General features: G+C 43.6%; 3 protein-coding genes across 6 annotated transcripts in view; 1 reads left to right on the top strand and 2 right to left on the bottom strand.

Moving 5' to 3' along the window:
- Positions 1–3,723, bottom strand: part of slx4ip (SLX4 interacting protein) — a 31,124-nt gene extending 27,401 nt beyond the window's left edge. For both annotated transcript variants that reach the window (XM_064316903.1, XM_064316904.1), the window contains exons 1-2: positions 3,601–3,723; positions 1,475–1,526 (exon numbers count right to left, since the gene is read on the bottom strand). In XM_064316903.1, the coding sequence (XP_064172973.1) occupies positions 1,475–1,501 (27 nt within the window). In that variant the 5' untranslated portion in view covers positions 1,502–1,526; positions 3,601–3,723. The remainder of the gene's footprint in view (positions 1–1,474; positions 1,527–3,600) is intronic.
- A 197-nt stretch (positions 3,724–3,920) lies between these two features.
- On the top strand, positions 3,921–8,898 carry mkks (MKKS centrosomal shuttling protein). 3 transcript variants are annotated; one of them, XM_064316902.1, is made up of 5 exons: positions 3,921–5,788; positions 7,017–7,198; positions 7,349–7,459; positions 7,990–8,296; positions 8,336–8,898. In XM_064316902.1, exons 1-5 carry the CDS (start codon positions 4,804–4,806, stop codon positions 8,455–8,457), a joined length of 1,707 nt encoding a protein of 568 aa, XP_064172972.1. In that variant the 5' UTR covers positions 3,921–4,803; the 3' UTR covers positions 8,458–8,898. The 3 variants fall into 3 exon arrangements, with proteins under 3 accessions (XP_064172972.1, XP_064172970.1, XP_064172971.1); XM_064316900.1 differs by having other exon boundaries at positions 3,923–4,086; positions 4,625–5,788; positions 7,990–8,898; XM_064316901.1 differs by having other exon boundaries at positions 3,923–4,524; positions 4,625–5,788; positions 7,990–8,898.
- srd5a2b (steroid-5-alpha-reductase, alpha polypeptide 2b) lies at positions 8,841–22,980 on the bottom strand. The gene is made up of 5 exons (XM_064316905.1): positions 22,563–22,980; positions 14,768–14,931; positions 13,036–13,137; positions 11,378–11,528; positions 8,841–10,919 (listed from the first exon to the last, which is right to left on the bottom strand). Exons 1-5 carry the CDS (start codon positions 22,832–22,834, stop codon positions 10,853–10,855), a joined length of 756 nt encoding a protein of 251 aa, XP_064172975.1. The 5' UTR covers positions 22,835–22,980; the 3' UTR covers positions 8,841–10,852.
- Between the last annotated feature and the right edge of the window lie 1,899 nt (positions 22,981–24,879).

Raw genomic sequence — 24,879 nt, 5'->3', positions numbered from 1 at the left:
CACATTGCAACCTGTTTTTTTTCATATAACACTGCTTGCTTTGGTTATTACAACAGAAATATAATTAGTTCATAACTTTGGAGATATTTTCTGTGGCACGCATATGAGAAATTAATAAATAAATAAATAAATTCCAATCACCAACACTACAACTGTCCAAAATCTAATCACTTTTGCAACCTTGAATTTCCCTCAAATGCGTCTGAGGGATGTGGGAACCTTGGAATATCCTTGGCTCTTTTTGAATCAGAGAACTGATAAAACGACAAAGCTTCACAGCGGATATAGAAGGTCAGCACACCCTTACTGAAATTGAGGGTTTTTGTGATGTAAAGCCCGAAATCAAAACAAATCATGCCATACTTCTTTTTTCTCACTTTTGATGTGCCCTTGCAACCGACACAATTCAAGTGACAAAACAAATAGATAATCTTCAAATCAAATAGATAAAAAGAACTGAAAATAAAAACCCCCACAATACCCTGCTTGCATAAGTGTGCACACCCGTTAACGAATACCTTGTGGAAGCACCGTTTGCTTTTATTACAGCAGTAAGTCTTTTTGAATAAGCCTCTTTCAACTGTGCATACCTGGACTTTGGAATTTTATCCCACTCTTCTTTGCAAAGAAGTTCAAGGGTTCTTGGACATGATACTGAATGCGATTGGTTGACTCTGAACACAGCTACAACCCCCATTATAAAAGGTTGTGCATATAAATGCAACCAGGGTATTGTATGATTCCACCATACCCCCCCCCCCCCCCCAATTATTTCACCTAAAAAGTATCACTTTGTTTTTCATTTGAATTCTGTTGGTTGCAAGGTCACACATATCAGGCTATACGTCACAGAAACCTGCAGTTTTAATAAGGCTTTTCAGACTTTGTATATCCACTGTAAGGATGTAATTACCTGCTGCTTACAAATTATGATTTACTCAGTAGAGTGTCCAGTGTTAATTCTACACTATACACCATGGCTGGCAAGAGTGCTATATCTCCTGGAACAGAGTTGGGCAGCCCTGACATATACACTGTCAGAGTTGATTCAACACTGAACATTTCACTGTGTAGGCAGATTCCAAAAACTCTGTCTTCATTGGATTGCTAGTTTGTACAGTACTCGTTGCAAAAAAGTGGCCAATTTATATTAAATCCCATGCATTACACCATTGCTGTTGGAGTCAGAAACGGTGTCCAAAACACGTAGCCAACTAACACTGAAATGCAGTCAACAGCACCCTCTACTGGCAGAAAGAGGCATTTCTTCAGACCTCACATTGATGCAAGCCCCTTGTTGAAATCCACTTCATCAAGCACATATGCTGCTGATTTACCAAAGAAGGTGTAGGAGGGGGCATATGCCATAGGCACTGTAATCTACAACAAAACCAATCTTCAGCCATGGTTTCCCCTTCCTAAAGCGCCATCTAAACAAATTCAGCCAGAGAACCGCTATGTTTTACAAGCTTACCTTTAGCACAAACTTGGTAGGACACATTCTGAGGATGACATGCAGATACAACCTAGAAAACAAATGCCAAAGGAAATTAGCTATGCAAGTGTTGTGAAAAAATGTCTAGAAATATGAATATATTTCAGAAATATGCTTTAGGTTTGCAATAGTCAACAAACATAAATAAAATAAAAAACTATATATTTATTTACTTAAATAAATGTTCCTATCTTAAAAGTCTTAGTACAACACAGACCTTCGGTCATTTACTATTTAACAGACATTTGACAGCCGGATGCTAAAGCTTATTTTTGGCCTAATGAGTTAAGGCCTTGTTATGAGATCTGGCAACCCTGCCAGTTTCTCCTCAGTAAAACATTCTATCCACCCTATGCATCTTAAAATACATTATTGCTAGAGTCATAAAATGGATAATACTGATCCACAATGGCATAAAATATGTGTTTAAATATTTAAGCATGGTTAATTATCTTGGGGTTGTGTTTTTCAGAGCTAGCCAAGACATCTCCTGCGTTAAGCCAAGCCGCCCCACATTCTAAAGCACTAAAACCTCCGATATAAACGGGCAGGGACCAGTCACATAGTGACGTAACTGAAAAATGAAGCCAAATTTATTTAATTTCAGAAAATTAATTTTTATTTAATTTTCATAAGTGGATTTAATGATGCCACAGAAATTTCTCAAGTCAAAGACAAAACTTTAACTCTATCATTTCTGGACAAATCAAGCCAACTCATTAGATATCTTGTTAGGTGTTTTTTAAAATTAATTTAAAGCCTACCCTTTTGCAAATGAATATTTCCAGCAGGACAATGCATCGTGTCTGAAAGCATGCATCATCTCAAGCTGGTACCACATGCCACCACAATTAAATTTGGTTAATTGGTTGATTGAAGAACTAACGGGGCAAGTATGTGTGTGTGTGTGTGTGTGTGTGTGTGTATACAGTGGACTCCATAATGTTTGGAACAACAACTTCTTCATTTGGGTCTGTACACCACAAAAATGTATAGGCCTATTTGTAATCAAACAATTCACATGTGGTTAAAAAGTGCACAATCTCTGGTTTTATTTAAACTTGGAGTAGTTTGTGAAACACCGTGTTCAGTGAAAACCAAACACTGCATATCTCCATAAGAACCTTGTGCCAAAGTATGTTGGTGGAGGGGGTGATGACTTTGGGCTGTTTTGCAGCAACAGGACACAGTTGCCTCACCATCATTAATGCTAGCATGAATTCCTTTCATTTCCAGTAGGCTATATTCTACAGGTAAATGTAGAATATAACTAAAGCATGGCAGAAAGTGGACCGTGTAGCAGGACAATGACCGTGAGCACACCACACACATGATGCAAAGGACAGGTTTTTGTATATCTCAAGGAACAAAGTATGAGACATGCTCCATAAGATGCAGGTGCTTGTATGAGCGCAATCAATATATTTCAATTAGTGAGTGTATTTACATGGATGACATTACAATTTAAAATGACATGGTGTTTTTTTTAGTTCATTATATACCACCATGCATAGCACCAAATACAGCACCTTTTTGATATTTGACTTTCATTCATTCCCAGCTATTTTTCTGTATTTTCAGTACTTCAGTAAGAATAAAATATATAGAAATTGTTACATTTCTATGTCCTTATTATTCCCGGCATAACTGCAGCATGCCAAACCTAGTTAAAGCAGTTAAATAAATGTTTAAAATAAAAGAAGAAAAACTGGAGGCTGCCAAGCCTTGCACAGGACGCAGCATGATCTTACAATTACACTCGTAATAAAAAGCAAACCCTATCGATCGGCCTGGCCCTATTGATGGTCATGGCCAAGACTGTATTCTCAAGCACTAGACGCCAAACAAACTTGATAACCTCGAGCTGAACTGATTTAGATGAATGTCCCTAAACTAAGGATACCTATGGTACACACACTCGGGACACAGTAAGTCGGATAAACCCTGCAAACAATCTTTTAGCCAGCCACAGGAGTTTTGCTGTGCTGAATCCACATACATAACGGTAATTTCGTGTATAACCAAAACAAAGTTCCCCAGTATCTATACTTAAAATCCGAACCTGAGCTCAGATATTTACAAATTTGTGACGGTAGCCTACTTACAACCATTACGCGCCGCCTTTTCGTTTGAATGGTCATCACGTGGTATAAGGACCCCGCTCCAAAGAAACGATGTTGAGCTGGTTATTCAGAAGCCTTTCCATATTACCATTGCTCTACTCTGCGTCACAGGCAAACACAATTCATAATACATTGCGGATTTTTCTTTCAGGTATTATATCACCAATTTTAGGTGTAATTGTTTATTTGTGATTATAATATAAATGGAAGGACATTTTTCGGCATAACCACAATAGGATTATCAGAGGGGTTACTGTATAAATCTGAAAAAGGACCCAAGCGAAATTTCCCATAGCAACCACTGCCTGTGGTATCAACACCATATATAAAACTTTTTAATCTCAGAATTGCGGCCATGGCATGTGTGAACCGGCCAAGGATTACAGGAACGTTCAGAGAGTATGCATCGTGAAGTAATAATCGGAAATACATTGTTGAATTAGGAAAGAATTACGTATCGGTTCTCTGGTAAGAAAGATGATTAACATCACATGACATTTGTGTTCCACCTGGTCATACTAGTTTAGCTAAAATTAGTTGCTAACCTGGCTGGCTATATTGTTTAAATTGACATTATATTTAGCCGGCGGTCATTTGTTATTCCTGCACAGTGCAACCTGTAAAATGCGTTTGGATTAGGTTGTTGTTAATCAGCATGCGTTACTCGACATCTGTTCGATAACCCACATTATTAGCAGTAACGGTGTACCGTTAGCTAGTGTAATCCCGTCTCAGTCTTCTCAAAATACTAATATTATTTTCCTACATGTATTGACTTACATATTTGGTCTGAGCACTGCTATGAGTCCTAGATATATCTGAAAGAACTAGAAAGTCTTGATTGTACGGGCATCCGACTTTGGACTGTTAGGGTGAAATCACAGTCTAGACTGCAGGGGCAGAAAGGTAGACTAGGTACTTCTAAAACACAAGCTAGAATGTGGACAAGATGACTGAAAGGATGTGTGTTTGGTCGATAAAATAAGCCAATAATGTTCATTCCCAGACACGCATTTCATCAACCTACTTCCACTCGCGGAAAAAACAAAGAAAACTGAACTGAGCAGAAGAATAATATCGCAGACTGGAGAACAGCTAATGGATTTAAGGGTCGACCGGACAAAAAGGTATTCTAACTCTTGACCGCATCGAAGCGTCCAAATTCTTGGTGCGGTTCTTGAAAAGATGTCTCGCCTCGCCAAGAAGCAGCCGTCTGTCTGCACGAGCGACCCTCTGAAAGACGAGGAGGTGCGCCGCAAGCTGGCCGTGCTGCGGCAGATCCTGGCGTCCTGCTTCGGTCCGCGCGGCCGGCTCAAGCAGGTCCACAACAACGTGGGCGGCCCGGTCCTGACGACGTCCACCTCGGCGGTTCTCCTGAAGGCGCTGACCCCGTCGCACCCCGTCCTCAGGCTCCTGACCGCCTCCGTCCTCAATCACGCCGCCCGCTTCGGCGACTGCGGCCTGTTCGCCGGCATCCTCTGCTCGGCCCTGGTGGAGCGCGCCGCGGCGCTCGGCGTGGAGGCGGCCACGGCGGCCGGCGCGTACCGCCGGCTCCTGGGCCTGTGCGCCGGCTACCTGCAGCGGGACGACTGCGGCTGCAAGGTGCCGGTGGACTTCGGCAGCAGCCGCTGCCTGCTGGCCCTGGCGCGGGGCGCGGTGGCGGCCAAGCCGGCGTGCGCGCTGACCCCCGGGGAGGCCCGGCACGTCGGCGCCCAGGTGGTGAGGGCCTTCCTCCACACGGTCCCCTGCGCCGCCCCGGGCCCCGTGCGCCTGGGCAGGGCGGCGACGGTCGCCGTGGAGGGCCGGCCCGCGGGGGAGACGGCGGTGCACCCCGGGCTGCTGGTGGACGCGCCCGAGACGCTGCGCCCAGCCGACGCCGAGCGGCTGGGCCGGGGGCCGCTCAGGCTGGCGCTCTTCAACGCGTCGCTGGCGGGAGACCTCCTGGAGGCGGGGGAGGGGACGTTCGAGCTGGACTGGGAGGTCAGCCTGGAGGAAGTCGTCCTGGGACAGCTGATGAGGCTGGGCGAGCAGGTGGTGCGGGACGGGGTGCAGGTGTTTGTGTGCCAGCGGGTGGTGCACCCCGTGCTGCAGCAGTACTTGAGGAAGCACGGAGTCATCGTTGTGGAAAGGCTGGGGATCGCCCTTCTGGAACCACTCATCCAAGTGTCGGGTATGACTAAAACAGACAGGGTTACTGACTGTTACAGTGTGTGATTAGCTAACCCTGTACTCAGGCCTACAGTGAGAGAGAGATTAACTAACCCTGTACTCAGGCCTACAGTGAGAGAGAGATTAACTAACCCTGTACTCAGGCCTACAGTGAGAGAGAGATTAACTAACCCTGTACTCAGGCCTACAGTGAGAGAGAGATTAACTAACCCTGTACTCAGGCCTACAGTGAGAGATTAACTAACTCTGTACTCAGGCCTACAGTGAGAGAGAGATTAACTAACCCTGTACTCAGGCCTACAGTGAGAGAGAGATTAACTAACCCTGTACTCAGGCCTACAGTGAGAGATTAACTAACCCTGTACTCAGGCCTACAGTGAGAGAGAGATTAACTAACCCTGTACTCAGGCCTACAGTGAGAGAGAGATTAACTAACCCTGTACTCAGACCTACAGTGAGAGATTAACTAACCCTGTACTCAGGCCTACAGTCAGAGATTAACTAACCCTGTACTCAGGCCTACAGTCAGAGATTAACTAACCCTGTACTCAGGCCTACAGTGAGAGAGGGATTAACTAACCCTGTACTCAGGCCTACAGTCAGAGATTAACTAACCCTGTACTCAGGCCTACAGTCAGAGATTAACTAACCCTGTACTCAGGCCTACAGTGAGAGAGAGATTAACTAACCCTGTACTCAGGCCTACAGTGAGAGAGAGATTAACTAACCCTGTACTCAGGCCTACAGTGAGAGATTAACTAACCCTGTACTCAGGCCTACAGTCAGAGAGAGATGAACTAACCCTGTACTCAGGCCTACAGTCAGAGATTAACTAACCCTGTACTCAGGCCTACAGTGAGAGAGAGATTAACTAACCCTGTACTCAGGCCTACAGTGAGAGATTAACTAACCCTGTACTCAGGCCAACAGTGAGAGATTAACTAACCCTGTACTCAGGGCTACAGTGAGAGATTAACTAACCCTGTACTCAGGCCTTCAGTGAGAGAGAGATTAACTAACCCTGTACTCATAACAATCGGACACATCCAACACTAGAGAGCGGTTTTCTTCTCTGAAAATGAGCCGCGCATCTTTGTTAGATCTAAATAGAATACACCAGCCCTGCAAGGAAGATGTAAATTTGTTGTATGAGGCAAAGTGGATGTGGCTGGTATTGAAATGGTTTCTGCTCTCTGGGTGGGGTGCTCTCTCCCTCCTGTGTGTTGCAGGGGCGCAGGCGGTGGCCTCCTTCCAGACCCCCGTCCCGGTCCAGTCCTACGGGCAGCTGGGGGGGCTCCGGGTCCTGCGCTGCGGGTCCAGGGAGCTGCTCCACCTGCTGCCTGTCGGGGACCCCCCCTGCTGCACCCTGCTGCTCTGCCACCGGACGGAGACGGCCCTCAGCGAGCTCAAGGTGACCCGCCCCGGAAGCGCCCCTCCACCCCCCCCCCTTCACCACACTCTCGGCCGTCCGTGCGTCAGCTTCGGAGAGTGTTTGTTTGTTTTAGTTTTTTTGTTGTTTTTATTTCTTGTAAACCACGCAGTAACTCCTCCTCTCCTGCAGGTGGCGTGTCAGACTGCAGAGCGCGTCCTGAGGCAGACTCTGACGGAGCCGTGGGCCCTGCTGGGGGGAGGGTGCACGGAAACGCACCTGAGCGCGTATGTCGGATTCCAGGTACAGAACTCACCCTTTCCTTTTGCAACACAGCTTTCATCCTGAACATCTGTCCCCCAGGAGCGCTGAGCTCTTGCTGTGTAATTGCATCAGGTTCATTCATGGCATTTGTGCAGAAAAGTGAGCAGTGTGCTTTTGGACACAGGAGCTGGCGCCAGTGCTTTCCAGCATCACTTACGTATTTTACAGGAGATAGAGGTGGTGCACTGGCTATATGGAGAGAGAGGAGAGAGATAAACAAACATGTACAGCCCATCCTCCACACACGCTGTCCTGATTTATTACATCAAACCCAGATTTAGACAGTTTGTTAGTGATGCAGGAGCTTGGTGGTTTATGAAATGCAAAACTGCACTGCCAAATATTTAATATAACCTTAATATAACATTTCAACAAAGTAATGAAATAATGACTCGCTGTAGTGGGTTTAGTATCGTTGTATCTTTAGTGTGAGTGGAGGGGATGCTGGGTAGTGTAGTTTAAATGCGGAACGCTGAAGCGTGCCAGCTGACGTCCTGCCCTCCTCGCAGAGCCGCGGCGACGCGTCCGACGCGGCGGCGGAGCTGGGCTGCTCGCGCGCGCACTACCTGCTGGCGGCCGACGCCTTCCGCCGGGCGCTGCTGGCCGCGGCGCGGGCGCTGGAGCACGACGGCGGGGAGCGGCTGATGGACCTGTCCCACGCGCACTGCTGGGACGTGCCGCCGGGCGCCGACCCCCGGGCCCCGTGGCGGGACGCGGTGGGGCGCTGCGGGTGCGGCCTCACGCCCCCCCGGGGGGACCTGGAGTGGAGCCCCCTCGGCACGGACCACCCGCCCTTCTCGCCGGCGCCCCCCGCAGGCACGGACCACCCGCCCTTCTCGCCGGCGCCCCCCGCAGGCACGGACGCCGACCCGCTGGTGCTGGACTCTTTCGCCGCCAAGTACAATGCCCTGCACGTTGCCGTGGAGACGGCTAACCTCATCCTGGACATAAAATATATCGTCCAGGATGTTAATTGATTTGGGCTTTGTGTTCCTGTTTGATTTCGAGGCTTTTGCTGATTCATATAGATGAATTTACCTTGGGGAATGGAGTGCATCTGCATAACTACCTGAAATCTGAATAAGGTACAGAAGTTCACCATCATGGATGTAGTTTTAAGATTTAAACACTAGATGGCAGCACTGACTGGTTTTTTTTGTTTTTACTGGTCGGCGATCTGCTGTTACTTAAGTGTTCTTGAACTAGTTCTACTATTACAGTTGTACAGTTACTACTGTAGGTGACAGTACTGAAAAGTCCTTTGTTTTACTATTTAATCATTTAAATTTTCTATAGTGATTGCATTACAGGTTGGGAGGAAAGAAAATGAGTTTTAAAAAAGCATTCGGTTCAACCGTCCTTCATATTGTATAAGGTATTTTATTGTGTTTGCTCAAATAAAATAGTGTTGCACTCTTTTTTGTCCTTCATACAAACAACAAAAAAACATTTGTTCTGAAGTAATAAATAGACTGGAATTTGATTAAATCAAATTGATTGCATAATTAAATCATCACTCATGTTAGTGCTATGAACCCGATTCCTTGCTTTTCATGTACAGGTACAGTAACATATATTTTGTCAGGAAAAACATTTTCCAAATTTTCCATTTTTGCTGGTTACCTTAAAAGGGTAGTGTACATTAAGCAAATGTAGTTACTACACATTTTCCTCCTAAAACCTTTTTAAAAACATTTTAAAACATTAAAAAGTGAATTTAGACGTGCTAGTATGATGGTGAGATAAACTGGGCCCTTGTGCATGTGATTACTTTTTAATAAAACTGTGTCTGCCATTTCAGATGAGTAAGACTTTGTGACTATATTGTGCAAAAACTGCTTACAAAATGGAAGTTATAAAACACAATGATGTCAGACCAGACTTACTCCTCCAACAGTTTCCAACTGTAAGCTGATGAAACATAATTTATTGCTTTGTTTGTCTGCTTTGTATTTATACTTGGCCAAAGAGATCTGGAGGAAAAATGTGCTTGTTTCATACTGTATTTCAAATGCATTTAGTCTATTTTTTAAAATGTGCAAACTGTCGACATTAAATTAATTCTAGTCCTATGCCTGTCGTTGTTTAAGACGAAATGGTTCGTGTAATTTAAAATGGTTCTCTAACTCAATGTACCTGTGGCCTGTCACCCAAAAACGGTGTTAGGCAACTGAAGAGGAAAATAACTAGGGACAGGATTGCATTGCATTACAGGCATTTAGCAGACGCTCTTATCCAGAGTGACTTACACAACTTTTACATAGCATTTACATTGCATCCATTTATACAGCTGGATATATACTAAAGCAATGCAGGGTAAGTACCTTGCTCAAGGGTACGACGGCAGTGTCCTACCTGGGAATGGGACCTGTGACCCATTACACTACACTGTCGCTAGCAATGGATATGATGTCAAGACTCAGCAATCTGCTGGCTTCAAACTGGAGGCCTTTATTCAAGTGGGCAATGTAAACCAGGAAGTTCCTCTTTGGGTTTTGATAATTCTGACTTTTCCAAACAGCTAACAAGTTACCAGGGAGCAGGTGATGGCTATATTATTTATATTATTAATTTTATCTTGGTTTTTCTCCAAATGTTAAATATTTGCCATCAGCCACAAGCTGCTCCTGTCATGAATGAATGCCTTGGTTGAAGTCTGGGAATGGTTAAAATCATACTTATTGGTCTGGAATAACTACTTGCTCTCAAAGTAAGTGAGAAGACACTGAAAAAAATTGCTGTAAACAGTTGCGATCTGGCTCCCATACCTTGGCAGTGGAAAGTAGACACATTTGGAGTTCATCACTTCCTTCCCAAGACACTGGCGACAACAAGAGCAGACCTGGCAGAAGAGCGAAGGACCGCAGCTGGTCTGGGAGAGTGTGTTTATTCAGTTGGCTCCCTGACCAGAACCCCCTCCATGACCAATTCATATGGACTCCAACAACCTGAGAAACTATGGCAGTTTTTTTTTTATTTAATTTTTTTATTTTGGTTTGTGTGTCTCTTATTTCAAAAGAGAATAACTCGGACATTTCACAACTGCTGGATTGTGAAATTACCCGAAGCAGTACTCAATGTGCAGAAATTATTTACAATAATATATACATGCGCTGCCAAACTCGATCATGTGCTCAAAGAGGGGGCGGGACCTAGCAAGCGCTTCCTAGTGGACAGTTTGACTCCAGACACGATGTTCCTAATGTGTGAAATATGCCTCGGCACTGTAGACAGCAGGCAAGCCTCACAACATGTTCTGTAGTCTGGCGACCTGCATCTCACTGATAGGTCTCTTCATAGTGTTAGTGCTCTAAGATGCTTTGCTAGTATCGGTGCCTTGGACAAGCATGTCAAAGAGTGCTTCCTGTCCTCTCAAAAGATGAAAGGGACCAAAGCTTTCCTGGACTGTGGGTAATCGCTGAATTTCTCTTTGTAGAACCTGGAACATCAGAAAGGAATAGAGGCTGTCTATCCCACAGTACATTACGTTACAGGCATTTAGCAGACACTCTTAACCAGAGCGACTCACACAACTTTTTACATAGCATTTACATTGTATCAAATTATACAGCTGGATATATACTGAAGCAGGTTAAGTACCTTGCTCAATGGTACAACGGCAGTGTCCTACCTGGGAATCGAACCTGTGACCTTTAGGCTATAAGACAAGTTCCTTACCCATTATACTACACTGCCGTTTATCACACCAAGCCTTACAATCTATCACAATTTCCAACCTTACAGTTTATTAACTTAGGAACATCATTATGCAGATTAAACCCCTATTGTATATGATAAAATGACAGATTTTATAGATTGACTTTTTCTCATGTTCATTGCCATGGGCCTCCCAGTTTCTGTGTGAGGGAGAGGTGACATGCTGGCTCGGTGCGCTACCTGTGGTGGTGGAAGGCTCGCGGTCCTATGGAGCACATGGTAAAAAAGGCGAAGGAGATCGCGGGAAAGGACCGAGTAGCGACCGCGTAGCCCAGCCATTCCACGATCTCACCGAGGAAGTTGGCACCGGAGACGTAGTCAAACAGGCCACCTGCGATTCAGCAATGGGACAAGAATGATGACTCGCTTCCCTTGGAATGAAATGACATGGAAACCTACAAAACCATGCAAAGAATTCACAGAAAAAAGAGAAAAAAAAACTGCCCCTCAGTGACCACAGTGCAGCGGCTAAGCTACACAGTCACTGTGTCAGAGGGGCATACTTTAAACACAGAGCACGCTTTAGTCATCAGGGAGACTGAAGACACCCCACCTGCCAAAGGACTCGCTATCGCGCGAAGGCCGCTACCCTGTGCTGTGATAATCTGTGGGGCTGCCGGTGTAATCGCAAAACTGTTGGACCTGCAAGACCTGTCAACCTGTCTCCGGTTCAGGTGTCATTTGGACGTTTCGACCCCTAATTGGATACAAGGCTATCACATGATTGTGTATTTCAGCACATTGTTTTACGCACGCGTACGTTGAAGTTACTGGTACTGTATGTTAGTTAACTTTGTAGCCCCCTATGTAGCTTTCTTAGCTATGAAGCCTCTGTAACTGGCTTTATCATCTCAGAAGTTAGCTGCCAGCTAGCGTTAAATTCGGTTCAGTTCATATTGTGGAAATGTCCCACTTTGTAGCTAAACAAAGTCAGCACTGCCGGCCAGAACTGGTGCAGATCCGGCCTGGAGTCGCTGGCTATCTGAGTAGCTTTTCAAAAGTTCACTCGCTTTAACTAACTACTTAGCTTGCAGTGCTTTAGCCAGCAGGCTAATTGTCCAGTGCAGATTCTAGGTGAATAAGCGCATAGTTATATATTGTATGCTTAGCCTTGCAATAAAGCAGTCAATATGTTCAAACGACACCTGAACCACACAGATTGATTTTTTTTGCAGGCCCACCGTTTTGGAATTACACTGGCTACAGTGGGGCACAATCAGGAATCTATGTGAAGCTTAGTGAAGCACTACAGTGAAAGTCAGTGTCCTGACAGGATGGCAGGTACTGCTCAGCAACCCCCATGAAATACTGTAACTCTCAGATCAACAGGACGAAGTTGTGTGACAGACAGATGAATATCCTTGACATGCAATGACTGTGGAGATCAGCCTGGGCTGAAGCATCACATCCAGGTACAAAAGATAACACGAGCTAAAGCAAGTCAGTGCCCCTGAACCCGCCTAACCCATTCAGTGACTGTTCGAAATCACTAGCTGTGCCAGGGATGTGACTCAAAGAATTCTCACTCTTCCAGAATTGAATTGTCCTATGATAAATGGCGTGGAATTTTATCAAAGTCTTTATTCACATTGTTATTGCGGACAACTAAAGTTGAAGTGGACATTTTCCATTTGTGACAGTACCCACAGGGAAGGGCGTACAATGGTCTACCATGCAAGTGCCTGGGACTGCTGGGAAGTCCTCCTGCTAATGAGTATGTTGCAGTGAGGGCTCACCTGCATGAAACTTTGTGACAGTGCGGGATTAGGCTACATGTTGGAACACACATCAGTGTGGAAAAGCCTGTTGGAATTGTATATACGACACAGCGGGAATACCTGTTGGAATTTTGTAGGTGAATTCGCCTGGTTTTCTCAGGTTTCGCAGGATGTGGTCGCTGTGGACGTTGATGGCCATTCCCAGAAAGAATAATATCAAACCTAAGAAATGACCATCAGAGAGAAACTTTTTTTATTAGACAAATCCCAGTATAAAACACTACAAGTAAAACTAATCTCCTAACTGGTTAACCTCCAAAACAATATACTGCATGCTAATACAAGCTATGCAGTCTGCAAGAGTGAGAATATGACAAACCATCTCAAACAACTGCCAGTCTACTCTGAACAAAGGCACACACTACATTTCCAAAAGTATGTGGACACCCCTTGTAATTAGCGATTTTGGCTATTTCAGCCACACCTATTGTTAACGGGTGCATAATTTCAAGCATGCAACCATGCAATCTCCATTGACAAACATTGACAGTAGAATGGGTCGTACTGAAGAGTTCAGTGACTTTCAATGTGGCACTGTCATAGGATGCCACCTTTACAACAAGTCTGTTTTTTGGCCTGTCAGAGCTGCATCAGTCAACTATAAGTGCTGTTATTGTGAAGTGGAACCGTATAGGAGCAACAGCTGCTCATCTGCAAAGTGGTAGATCATCTGTCCTCGGTTGCAATACTCACTACAGAGTTACAAAGTATGGAAGTAACATCAGCACAAGACCGGTTCATCGAGAGCTTCATGAAATGGGTTTCCATGGCCGAGCAGCCGTACACAAGCCAAAGATCATCATGCGCAATGCCAAGCATCGGCAGGAGTGGTGTAAAGCACACCGCCATTGGGCTCTGGAGTAGTGGGAATGCATTCTCCGAAGCGATGAATCATGTATCTGGCAGTCTGACGGACAAATCAGGGTTTGGCAAAATGCATAGTTCCGACTGTGCTGGCTGAGTAGTGCCAACTGTAAAGTTTGGTGGGGAAGGAATAATTCTCTGGGACTGTTTTTCATGATTTGGGCTCTACCTCTTAGTTCCAGTGAAGGGAAATCTTAAAGCTACAGCATACAATGACATTCTAGAGAATTGTGCGCTCCCAAACTTTGTGGCAACAGTGAGGAGGGCCCTTTCCTGTCTCAGCATGACAATGCCCCCACACACAAAGCAAGGTCCATAAAAAATAGTGTGCTGAGTTAGGTGGGGAAGAATTTGACTGGCCTGCACAGAGCCCTGACCTTTACCCTTATCAAACACCTTTGGGATGAATTGGAATGCCGACTGCGAGCCATGCTTTACACCCAACATCTGTAACCAACCTCACTAACGCTCTTGGGGTTGAAGCAAATACCTGTAGCCATGTTCCAAAATATACTGGAAAGTCTTCACAGAAGAGTACAGGTTGTTACAAAAGCAATGGGTGGTCCAACCCCATATTAATGGCCATGGTTTTGGAATGAGACATTCAACAATTACACATGTGAGTTCAGATGTCCACATACTTTCAGAAATGTGGTGTATGTTTGTTCTCATCAGAACATGTTCTTTGTCATTAGAAGCTAAGTGTTCTTTAATAAAACGGCACAGTCCTTACAGTAAACTCAATACGTGTCATGAAGAATTTTGCATTTGCTCAGTCCAAAAAAAACAAAAAAAAACAAACAGCTATGACAGCAGTTCAGGGCTCAAGACATAGAAATGTGGTTGCTATGCTCGAAAGCAATGAGTCGAATGACACTCGGTGATTTGTTCGAATGTAAATGGGTTTACTCCCCCTCTCCTCACGCACCAGTCACAAGGCAGATGTCCGCCAGCCAGACCTCCGTGTACTGGAAGCAGTGGAGGTGGTAGTGACCCTGGATGAAGCCGTTGATGGAGCAGAACGCAGTAGCGGAGACTACAATCTTGAGAGGGGAAGGGCGGCCTTTGGTCAGCAACGAAAAGATGAATGTCCTAAAAAAAAAACAGACGTTAAATAACAAAAAAGAAAAACAATCAGGCTATTTAAACATTTTTATTCGACTCCAGTTCAGCTGCTGAAATACTGTTGGGTAGAGTGGATAAATGTCAATATCGTTGAGCTCCGCACTACATGAATTGTCATTTAAATTCAGTGCAATGACTCATTCTTAAACAACTTATTGAGATGATTCTGCAATGACAATGAGATGACAGATTTTTCTAGAAAGAGGCACAGGCCAAGGTTAAATTGAAGCCAGGCCATGTGATTATGTAACATAATTTAATTAAGTTCAAATGATTTCTAAAATAGATTTTTTTCTTTTACTATAATATTCCATTAATTACCTAACTTAAATCACTGCACTCAATCTAAAGACAGTTTTGTGTAACACAAACCTGAAAATGATATTACCTAAATAAAATGGTTACTATTCTTGTACCCTTTTGACTACACCCATAATCCTGGTCTCTTCTGAAAGGTAATGCTTGGGGGCATGTTTTCCATAATTGTTTTCCAGAATTACCATAAATACTACAGAAACAAAGTTACAGAAGCTGAAATATGCTGGAAGTGTAAGTTTTATTCTCTCCTAAATTTTTTTTTGTTGAGTGGATACAGATGCTAGTGACAGTACCTGGTGGGCTTAGAAACACAATTCAGCTAACACCACAACGCTGGACAAATCCTGGTTCAAATTTGATAGCAATACTACCAAAAATGAACATATTGTATTGTTTTTTCTGAGCTATTTCTAGGCAGGTTTCCAAAAAGTCTCCAAGACCATTTGGAGACTCCAAAAGCACACTTGGTAACCAAATGATATTATGGATTTTTAAAGGTGTACAATTATATTACTGTATATATTATAATTGTAATATTGTGTACTATATGCTCATGGAAAAAGTATGCTTAAAAGTAGCTTGCTTTCCCCCTGCTGGTCACCCTCCCCCTCCCTCTCCTGGGCTCAAGTCCTCATGGAACATGCCCTCTGCTGTGGAGTCAAAGTTGTTTTCACTGTCCTCCTCAGAAATATTCACTTAGACAAGTGATTTCTTCCTGTTGCAAAACAACCTTTGTAGGCACAAAGTCTCAAGAACCTTGAGACTCATGCGTAATATTTGCAGCATGCGCACTGAAAAAGTTATGGTTTATTTACGCAGGAGAAACAATGTGTGTCCTTTTATGCAAGCCAAACAACTAATACACTGTTAGAAATGTAAGTTCATTATCTAAAATGCTTCTCAGTGCGCCGGGAAGAAGTTAAACTGTCCATGTTGAGGTGTTGCCAGTACCACTTGCTATTACTGACGGACCGCTTGGCCAGTACAGGTCAGAGAAGCTTATAGCTGAGCTTGTTTTGTTCCAGAGAATCTATACGCACTGAAGATTATAACATTATTTTGCACACAATACTTTCAGCATGTATGCAGCAGCGAAACGAACAACAATGATAATTCTTCCGGAGAATTAGTAAACCTTCTATCAAGGTTTCTCTGAGCCAGAGACTAAAAATGACTATGGATTTTTTTGGCTGGAATATGGCCTTGTGCGACTTAAGGGGTTAAAGTATTTTTTACATGTTAGGCTAATTTTTTAATATTATTTAGTTAACAAACATTAAGCCTTCTAGGGTTTTGAGAAAGACAGGTTATACTTGGCTATAGTTGTATACTTATATTTGCAACAAATGTAGTTGGGTGGGTGGGGGAGGTGAGGGTGCAATCATGACTGCCAATCATAAGTTATCAATAATAATTCTGACAGGAGCTGCAGGGTGTCTTCTAAAGCACTGCATAAGGATCAGATGTCATGTTCATATTTGCAGAAGCCATGCGGGAGTGCTGGGTCAGAATAGTAACCCAGCCGGATGCGCAATTCATTTTCATGTGGCAAGTTTATATTGGTTGTGCCACAGACATTTAAACTTTGTACGGCAACATATGTGACTGGCTGGTTAGATTTGTGGGAAACTTTAGGGAGGCTTTAGTTCCACTCCACTCCACGCAGCTGGTCACACCTGCTCAATTCCGGTGACTTCCGGCCTGTTCGGTTAGCCTGTTCCTCGCATGTTTCTGCCAAATGAATGTGCATTACCAGCATACCAGGACGTTTCTCTCATCGACAAGAATTTATAAACAATGATGTCAGCCTGATCTGACCTGTCCAAGATTCCAACAGAAATGCCCAACCGATGTCCATCGAGGAAAATGGCACAACTTCAAGTCTCCAAATAAGTGCCCAAATGAGCTCGGGGTGTTGCACAAGTGTTGGGGCTGACAGGCGGCTCATGGCAGTTCCCTGAATTTGGAGTCGCAGACAGTGCAGAGATTCTGACAGGAGGGGCCCACATCGGTTCTCATGGCCCACCCGTGAAGGCTGGCACAAGGCTTCGTCAAGCTTAAAATTCAACCCGGAGAAAGAAAGGGCAACATTGGGGCATAATGAACGAGAATCCAGGGCACAGTTAGAGAATGACGCTAACACGTTTATGTTTTCGTTGGTGTGGTTGTTGGCCCACAATATCACACTCCTCCCTCCAGGAGCATGACATTAATAAAAGAAATATCAGAATTTTAAACACTTGGTCACCACAGGAAATAGAACACACAGCGAGACAGGTGAAGGCATCTCTGAACAAGGCTGTCTGCATCCACTCCCCTGCCTCAAGAGCACTTTTTTTTTTACATTTTATCTATTTGTTCAGATGGATATTTACAGAAGCAACCTGGGCAGAGTACAATGCCTTGCCCAAGAACACAACTGTACACCAAGGAACACAAATATGGAGACTTGACAATCGAGATACGAGACACTGAAGACTGTGGAATGTTCACAATGTCCTGGATCCCAGACATGCATCTCAACAGAGCACAGCACTTTTGGAGTAAATAAAATGACTGTGGTCGGGGAAAATGTTGCATTGATTGTTCTGTGAACTTGCAATAGAAAATAATTGTTTGTATGGTTATTGTACATCACACCTCTTTGTTAACTTGTTACACAATCTTTCTTGCTTGACTTTTAATGAGCATGTTAGTGGCTACTTCTGCCTGTGTAAAGTATGCGATTTCGTAATAATACAGAAAAAAGTTTCCAAAAAAAAAGAAAGATTACAGACTATTGTAATAATACAAGTAAACATCAAGACTGTAATCAAACATTGACTTTGGTGGATGTCTGGATGGGGGCCAGTAGGTGAATAATATCTGGCACAATAGGCCTATTCCCAGTAATGGAATTCAGTGAACCTGTTCCCATCAAAAATGATCTGCTCAAATTGTAACATGCCAACTCACGCCTGAACAGGTCCATTCAGATATGTGGTTAAATGTGTTGAATACTTTTAATGAACAGAGAGTCCAGCTGGTGGCCATCAGGTTATATAATAAAAGAACAAAACTAGAAAGGTTACAATTCCGGAAGGAATTGTGTGGGCTTGCTTCAAATTCCAACTGGCACTGTCGTCAAGCCTCAAAGCATTTCAAGGAGGGCACATAGCTCAGAAGAAGCACGAAACCGTCCAGACCCATGGTGCACTGTAGCGTTACATATACAGCCGGTGATCAGCAAGTAGCGATTATGTTCCAGGAATTAGTCATATCCTAAAAGTGTCATGAGTAAAACTTGGCTAACTATATAGCTAGCTAACTATGTCCTCACTTCTGTAACGTTATTTGTTGTCCTCCGTGTGTCCATACATCTGTATCGGTGGTGGTAGCTGTGTGTCATTAGCTCCTACTCATGCGTGCAGGATAGCATCCGTACGCGCTAACTTGCTTAATAAAGCAGGCGAAACCCTAACATGTTAGGGTTAGCTAAAGTAACGTTAGGCAATAAAGCTGTGCTTAAAAATCTTGTGCCGTTGGAAGTGTATCCTACTAAACATCCATGAGTGAGTGACCACCTGTGCACGCGTACTACTAAAGCGTTTCACTAAACGTCCATGACTGACCCTCTATGGAGTGACCACAGAAAAAGTTGAATATTTCAAAAGGTTTTGAATTTCAAAAATCTGAATACAAGCAACAATGTCTGGAACTAGCCGGTCATTTTGGTGTAAAAAGTTTGAATGTAGTGAAAAAACTGTAGGACTATTTAGAGCTAGAAAAATTGGGAAGAAAGTGAGGATAATAAAAAAATATGAAAGATGGCAAGAGTGGGCTTGCCCGAAGAAAGCCCACTAATAAAATGACTATTTACTTTATATGTGAGGCCTACATTTCTGCACAAAACCAGAAAATACACGTACAATTCCACACTTTGGACAACAAATATTAATAATACAACTCTATAGTCTGTAATATTTGAATCATTATATAATCAGTGTAGTTAAGCTAAGTTTAAAAAAAAAAACATTTAAACATATACTTGCAATATAAACATGTAAAATGCAATCAGGTTTGTTCAGGAATGCATCCAAACATGTTGCAGGGCCACAAACTTAACCAATTCAAGAGTAGCATCTTGAGAAAAATATGAGCTGAGAGATACTGTTCATTTGATTGATATTTAGCTTTTTCTGTCCACCTAACTGCCCACAGGAAGGTTCAACTATTTCTCAATTTCAATTGTACTCAGGGTTCGAATTACGGGGGGGGGGGGGGGATTGGGGGGTCTGACCCCTCTAATTAAGACTTGGACCCCCCCCAAAAAAGAGGTAAAAACAACAGGTCAGGGGTGTCGAAACATTTATATATCCTTCTTACCTGTAATCGTAAATATTACAATATATTTCCCATCAGTGGCGTCACTAGACACCAACCCTAGTGACGCCACTAATGGGAAATATATTGTAATAACACCAATAAACTGTCAATGTTTATATAGTATGATATTAAACATAATACAAATTAGTTGTTTTTTAAGAAGTAGGTGGAAGTCATGGTCTGAATTTTAATCAATATTCTGGGGACACATGTACATATGTATGAGCACATGACTACTGGTCAACCAATGGGGACTGTTTTCGAGAACGATGCAGACACCAATATCGATGCCAATGTTTGAGCGAGCAGGAAGGCTGATACCTGGCCTTTTTCCACCAGTCAAAAAATACCAGGTGCAAATTTCAGGTTGGAAATTAGAATTCGCACTAAGGGCAAAAGATTAACAAAGCCTTTTGCAACAACTTTCAGACGCAGATATAACCCATTGTGCCTCAGAAACGAGGAGCTGGAAGCACAGTATGCGCTATGCATTTCATTACATTACATTACATTCATTTGGCAGACGCTTTTATCCAAAGCGACGTACAAAAAGTGCATTTCATGGTCATAGACAACTGCTAAACACAGGTTCAGTAAGGTACAATACTTATTTTGTACAGCTATTTCTAGCCAAGAACACAGTTCACACAGTGAACACTATTCTGACCTAACCTCTGCAAAGCCAACTAGGCAGAAGAATAAGCTACAGTATTAGGACAAATACAAATTACCAAAAAAGTGCTGGGATGGGGCAACATGTAGCAAGTGTCATGAAAAAGGGGGGGGGTATTTTTTTAATTTATTTTTTTTGTATAAAAGAGTGAAATATACAGCGTGGTGGTGGTTAGTCTAGGTATAGTCTGAAGAGATGAGTCTTCAGGCCACGGCGGAAGATGGGTAGTGAGGGGGAGGTTCGGAGAGGGACGGGGAGTTCGTTCCACCACTGGGGAGCTAGGGTGGAGAAGCTCTGTGATCCCTTTGGGCGGGTGGGAGGGGTTTACAAGGCGCCCTGCTGCCGCAGAGCGGAGTGGTCGAGCAGGCACATAGAATCGAGGGATTTCAGGGAGGATCGCGCAAACGACGTAACGGGCAGAGATGTTAGGTGTGGGCTGATTATGTATTCTGTAAAATTTACTACAGTTCGCACAGGGGCGACATAGCTCAGGAGGTAAGACCGATTGTCTGGCAGTCGGAGGGTTGCCGGTTCAAACCCCGCCCTGGGCATGTCGAAGTGTCCTTGAGCAAGACACCTAACCTCTAACCCCTAACTGCTCTGGCGAATGAGAGGCATCAATTGTAAAGCGCTTTGGATAAAAGCGCTATATAAATGCAGTCCATTCACCATTTACAATTAACGATGGTCAATTTTTGCATGATGTTTATCTACCTCTAAAGAACAGGCACAAATCAAGGCGCAAGGAAGACAAAGACAGGTAGGTATAGCCCTCAGAATGGACTGAGAGAAGCTTTACAAAAAGAATCGCATTATTTGAACTTGCCGTGCAAGAAATCATCAAACAGTACAGATTACATTTATATGAATTATTATTAATTAATTATTGCGGGCAAGCAATAAAGGCTGGGTGTTTGTCACAGAAAATATTGGCTAAAGTCATGGAACAGTCACGGCAAAGTTGTTAAAAATCACCACAAACTTAAAGTGGCAGAATTCACAGAGTGTTTAAAAACTGTAATCTACTGAATTAACCAAAAGATCTGAAATGATTGAAATAACATGCACAGCTGTGGCAACAGTAATGAGTGTTTGAAGTTTCAAAAAAATCAGTGGTCAGTTGTCACTAGTAGCTATATATGAATAAATGCACTGATAGGCTGGTGCATTGAATTGCGTTTGTCCACCGTGGAAAAGAGCATGCTTTTTGCCTTTAACGGAACATTGCTAGAAACAGAGCATACCGAGCATGCTCAGATTGCATTACTGAAATTATAAAAAAACAGGGGAACTATGTGTTTATTTAAAGTTAGATTTGGTGCATGCTGCGAGCTTTGAGTCTTTCGGCGTCTGTTGTTACTGACAACGTTACTGTAGCTACAGGATGAGCACCCTAACGGGAGAAATAAAACATGACCTAGAACCTCCCACATACTTCCCATTCCATCCCACCAATCAGTCAAGCTCCTTGCAATAATTACACATCTTGCATCTGGATTCATTTGCATCTACAATTTTACTTGGCACCAGAATATGCATAATTACCCCCACATCTAGTGAAGACACACAGTAGAATGCTCAGGGTTAAATCCACTCCTACAAAGTTTTCATGAGTCCACTATGGCCAGAGTAGACTTATGTAAACTCTGTAAGACTACTACTGTAAGGTACTATCGCTGATCGCGTAATTATCTCTAGCCTTAAGAAATAAGATGTTAATTTCAGGCAGACTGCGAACGTGCCAACATACAGCATGCAATTTGCGCTGCGAGTCTTACATGCATAAATCTGGTCCTAAATGTTGTACTTAAGTGGTTTCAGATTCATCCTCTGGTTTAATAAGAACTTCTGTTACAGAATTTTTTCTTTAAAAGGAAGGTTCTGTCTGAGGTTGACTATTGCAGATTTTGTATCATCAACCTCATTAGGACATTTTAATAGACAGATAAGTGAGGCAGCTAAAAATGGTTAAAGAAATTAATATAATTAAACAAATTTTTAAATTACTGCTAGAAAGTTGGACAGCATTCCCAATTTATCATGCTTACAGAAGTGGATATACACTTTCTTGAACTAAAAAGAACTCAACAGTTCAACTAAAGTTGAGAACAAAGGGCTTTGACATATGTGACACATAAAGACCATTTAATTAAAACTGTGTTCTAAATATGACCCGTGTAGTAAAACAAAAAGAAAAAAATCTGCTAGGCTGAACTGGCCAATGCATGACTGTAGTTCATACCTCTGGAAGTAGTGCAGGCAGAACGTCCAGAGCAGAAGCTTCTGTCCCAGTTTGGATGGAGAGTGTGCCGTCAGGACCAGAACCACAGGGACCAGCAAGGAGGGCAGCTCCTGGAGGAACCAAGCCAACTTGGCCGGCACCAGCAACCTCGCAGAGGGGTTCACGTAGCGCCCGTAGGGAGTGCGGACCCTCATCTGTCTGAAGAGGAACATCACCCCGCCGAAGACCAGCCCACAGCTGAGGTACCACACGGTGCCTTCCTGGCACGACATTTTCAGATGGCCTCTGCGGGACTGCTGTACGGTGCGGGCCCTGTGCCTCTCTCCATCTGGGGCAGGCTGCCGTGGCTCACTCCCTAAAGTCCTCCCCAAACTCCTCCCCAAAAAAACCACCCCAAGCTGACACCAGAAAAAGAGAAGGGAACAGATTTAAACTCCAGTTGCTGTTGGAACTCGCCAGGGCTGCTCTCTCTTCTTGTAGCCTGAGCGCCCGAGTTTCTGCCTTGTGAAATCCCACGAAATCCAAGTCCTGTGACTGTCACTCTGACTTTGACGTCTTGTAAAAAAAAATTTTTTTTTCATGGGAGTTGTCAGTGAATAGGTACTTTCCCAGAAAGCAGAGGAATGCTGTTTAATTGAGGAGAAACCTGCTTGCTTGGCACCATGCCTTTCAGCAAGATGGCTATCAATCTTTACACTGGAATACATAACTCATACACCGTGAGCTCCACAATGTTTGGGACTAAGACTTTTTTTTTCTGGATTTGGCTCTCTTTAAATTCGCAGTCAAACAAATTGTGTGTGGTTCGAGAGCACATTCTCAGATTTTATTAAAGAGTATTTTTAGACACATTAATTTCACCATGCATAAATTACAGCAATGTTTATACATAACCTCCCATTTCAGGGCATCATAATTTCTAGGACATGTTAATGTTAGATAAATGAAAGTAGTCATGTTTAGTACTTCGTCTGTGACCCTTAGACATCACGATGTGCAGAGTGTCTTCTCTGGTGATGCTCTGCCAGACCTGTACTGCAGCCATTTTCATCTCCTGCTAGTTTTGGTGGATAGTTGCCTTGAGTTTTCCCTTCAGCATATGAAACGCATATGTTCAATTGGATTCATTCGGGGAATGACTTAGCCAGTCAAGAATTTTCCAGTTTTTTTTTTTGCTTTTAAAAACTACTTAGTTGCTTTAGCAGTGCGTTTGGGATCACTGTCTTGCTGTAGAACAAGTTCAGACGCATCTGGTTGAATCTGAGCGGGAAGGATGCTTCTCCACGCTCCAGAATCAGTGGGCTGCTTCCGGCAAGCCCACTCTTGGTATCTTTCATATTTCTTTCACTTTCCGCCCAATTTTTCTAGCTCTAACTAGTCGTACAGTTTTTGCACTACATTCAACCTTTTTACACCAAAATGACCGGCTAGTTCCAGACATTGTCACTTGTATTCAGATTTTTAAAAATATTCAAAACTTTTTGAAATATTCAACTTTTTCTGTGGTCACTCCATAGAGGGTCAGTCATGGACGTTTAGTGGAATGCTTTAGTAGGACACATGTGCAGGTGGTCACTCACGTTTAGTACGACGCACTTCCAATGGCACAGGATTGTTAAGCACAGCTTTATCGCCTAATGTTACTCTAGCTAACCCTAACATGTTAGCGTTTCGCCTACTTCAGTTAACCTAGTTAGCGCGTACGGATGAGTAGGAGCTACGGACACACAGCTACAACCCACGTACAGATGCTATCCTGCATGCATGAGTAGGAGCTAATGATACATAGCTACAACCACCGATACAGATGTATGGACACACAGACAACAAATAACGTTACAGAAGTGAGGACATAACTAGCTAGCTATATAGTTAGCCAAGTTTTACTCATGACACTTTTAGGATATGACTAATCCCTGGAACATAATCGCTACTTGCTGATCCCCGGCTGTATATGTAACGCTACAGTGCACCATGGGTCTGGACGGTTTCGTGCTTCTTCTGAGCTATGTGCCCTCCTTGAAATGCTTTGAGGCTTGACGACAGTGCCAGTTGGAATCTGAAGCAAGTCCACACAATTCCTTCAGGTATTGTAACCTTTCTAGTTCATTCTGCTGCTGCTACCAGCATAATCAGTTACGTCAAATGAGCCAGTATCTGTGGCAGCCAAACATGCCCAAACCCTAACACCCCCACCGCGTTTCACAGATCAGGCGAGGGTGCTTTGGATCTTGGGCAGTTCCTTTCGGCCTCCACACTTTGCTCTTGCCATCACTCTGAAACAAGTGAATCTTCATCTCATCTTTTCCAGAATTCT

The sequence above is a fragment of the Anguilla rostrata genome, chromosome 18 (assembly GCF_018555375.3).
Source record: "Anguilla rostrata isolate EN2019 chromosome 18, ASM1855537v3, whole genome shotgun sequence".
In the NCBI taxonomy this organism is placed as follows: Eukaryota; Metazoa; Chordata; class Actinopteri; order Anguilliformes; family Anguillidae; genus Anguilla; species Anguilla rostrata.
The sequence above is the reverse complement of the archived record's forward strand: the minus strand, read 5'-3'. Positions and strand labels throughout refer to the sequence as shown.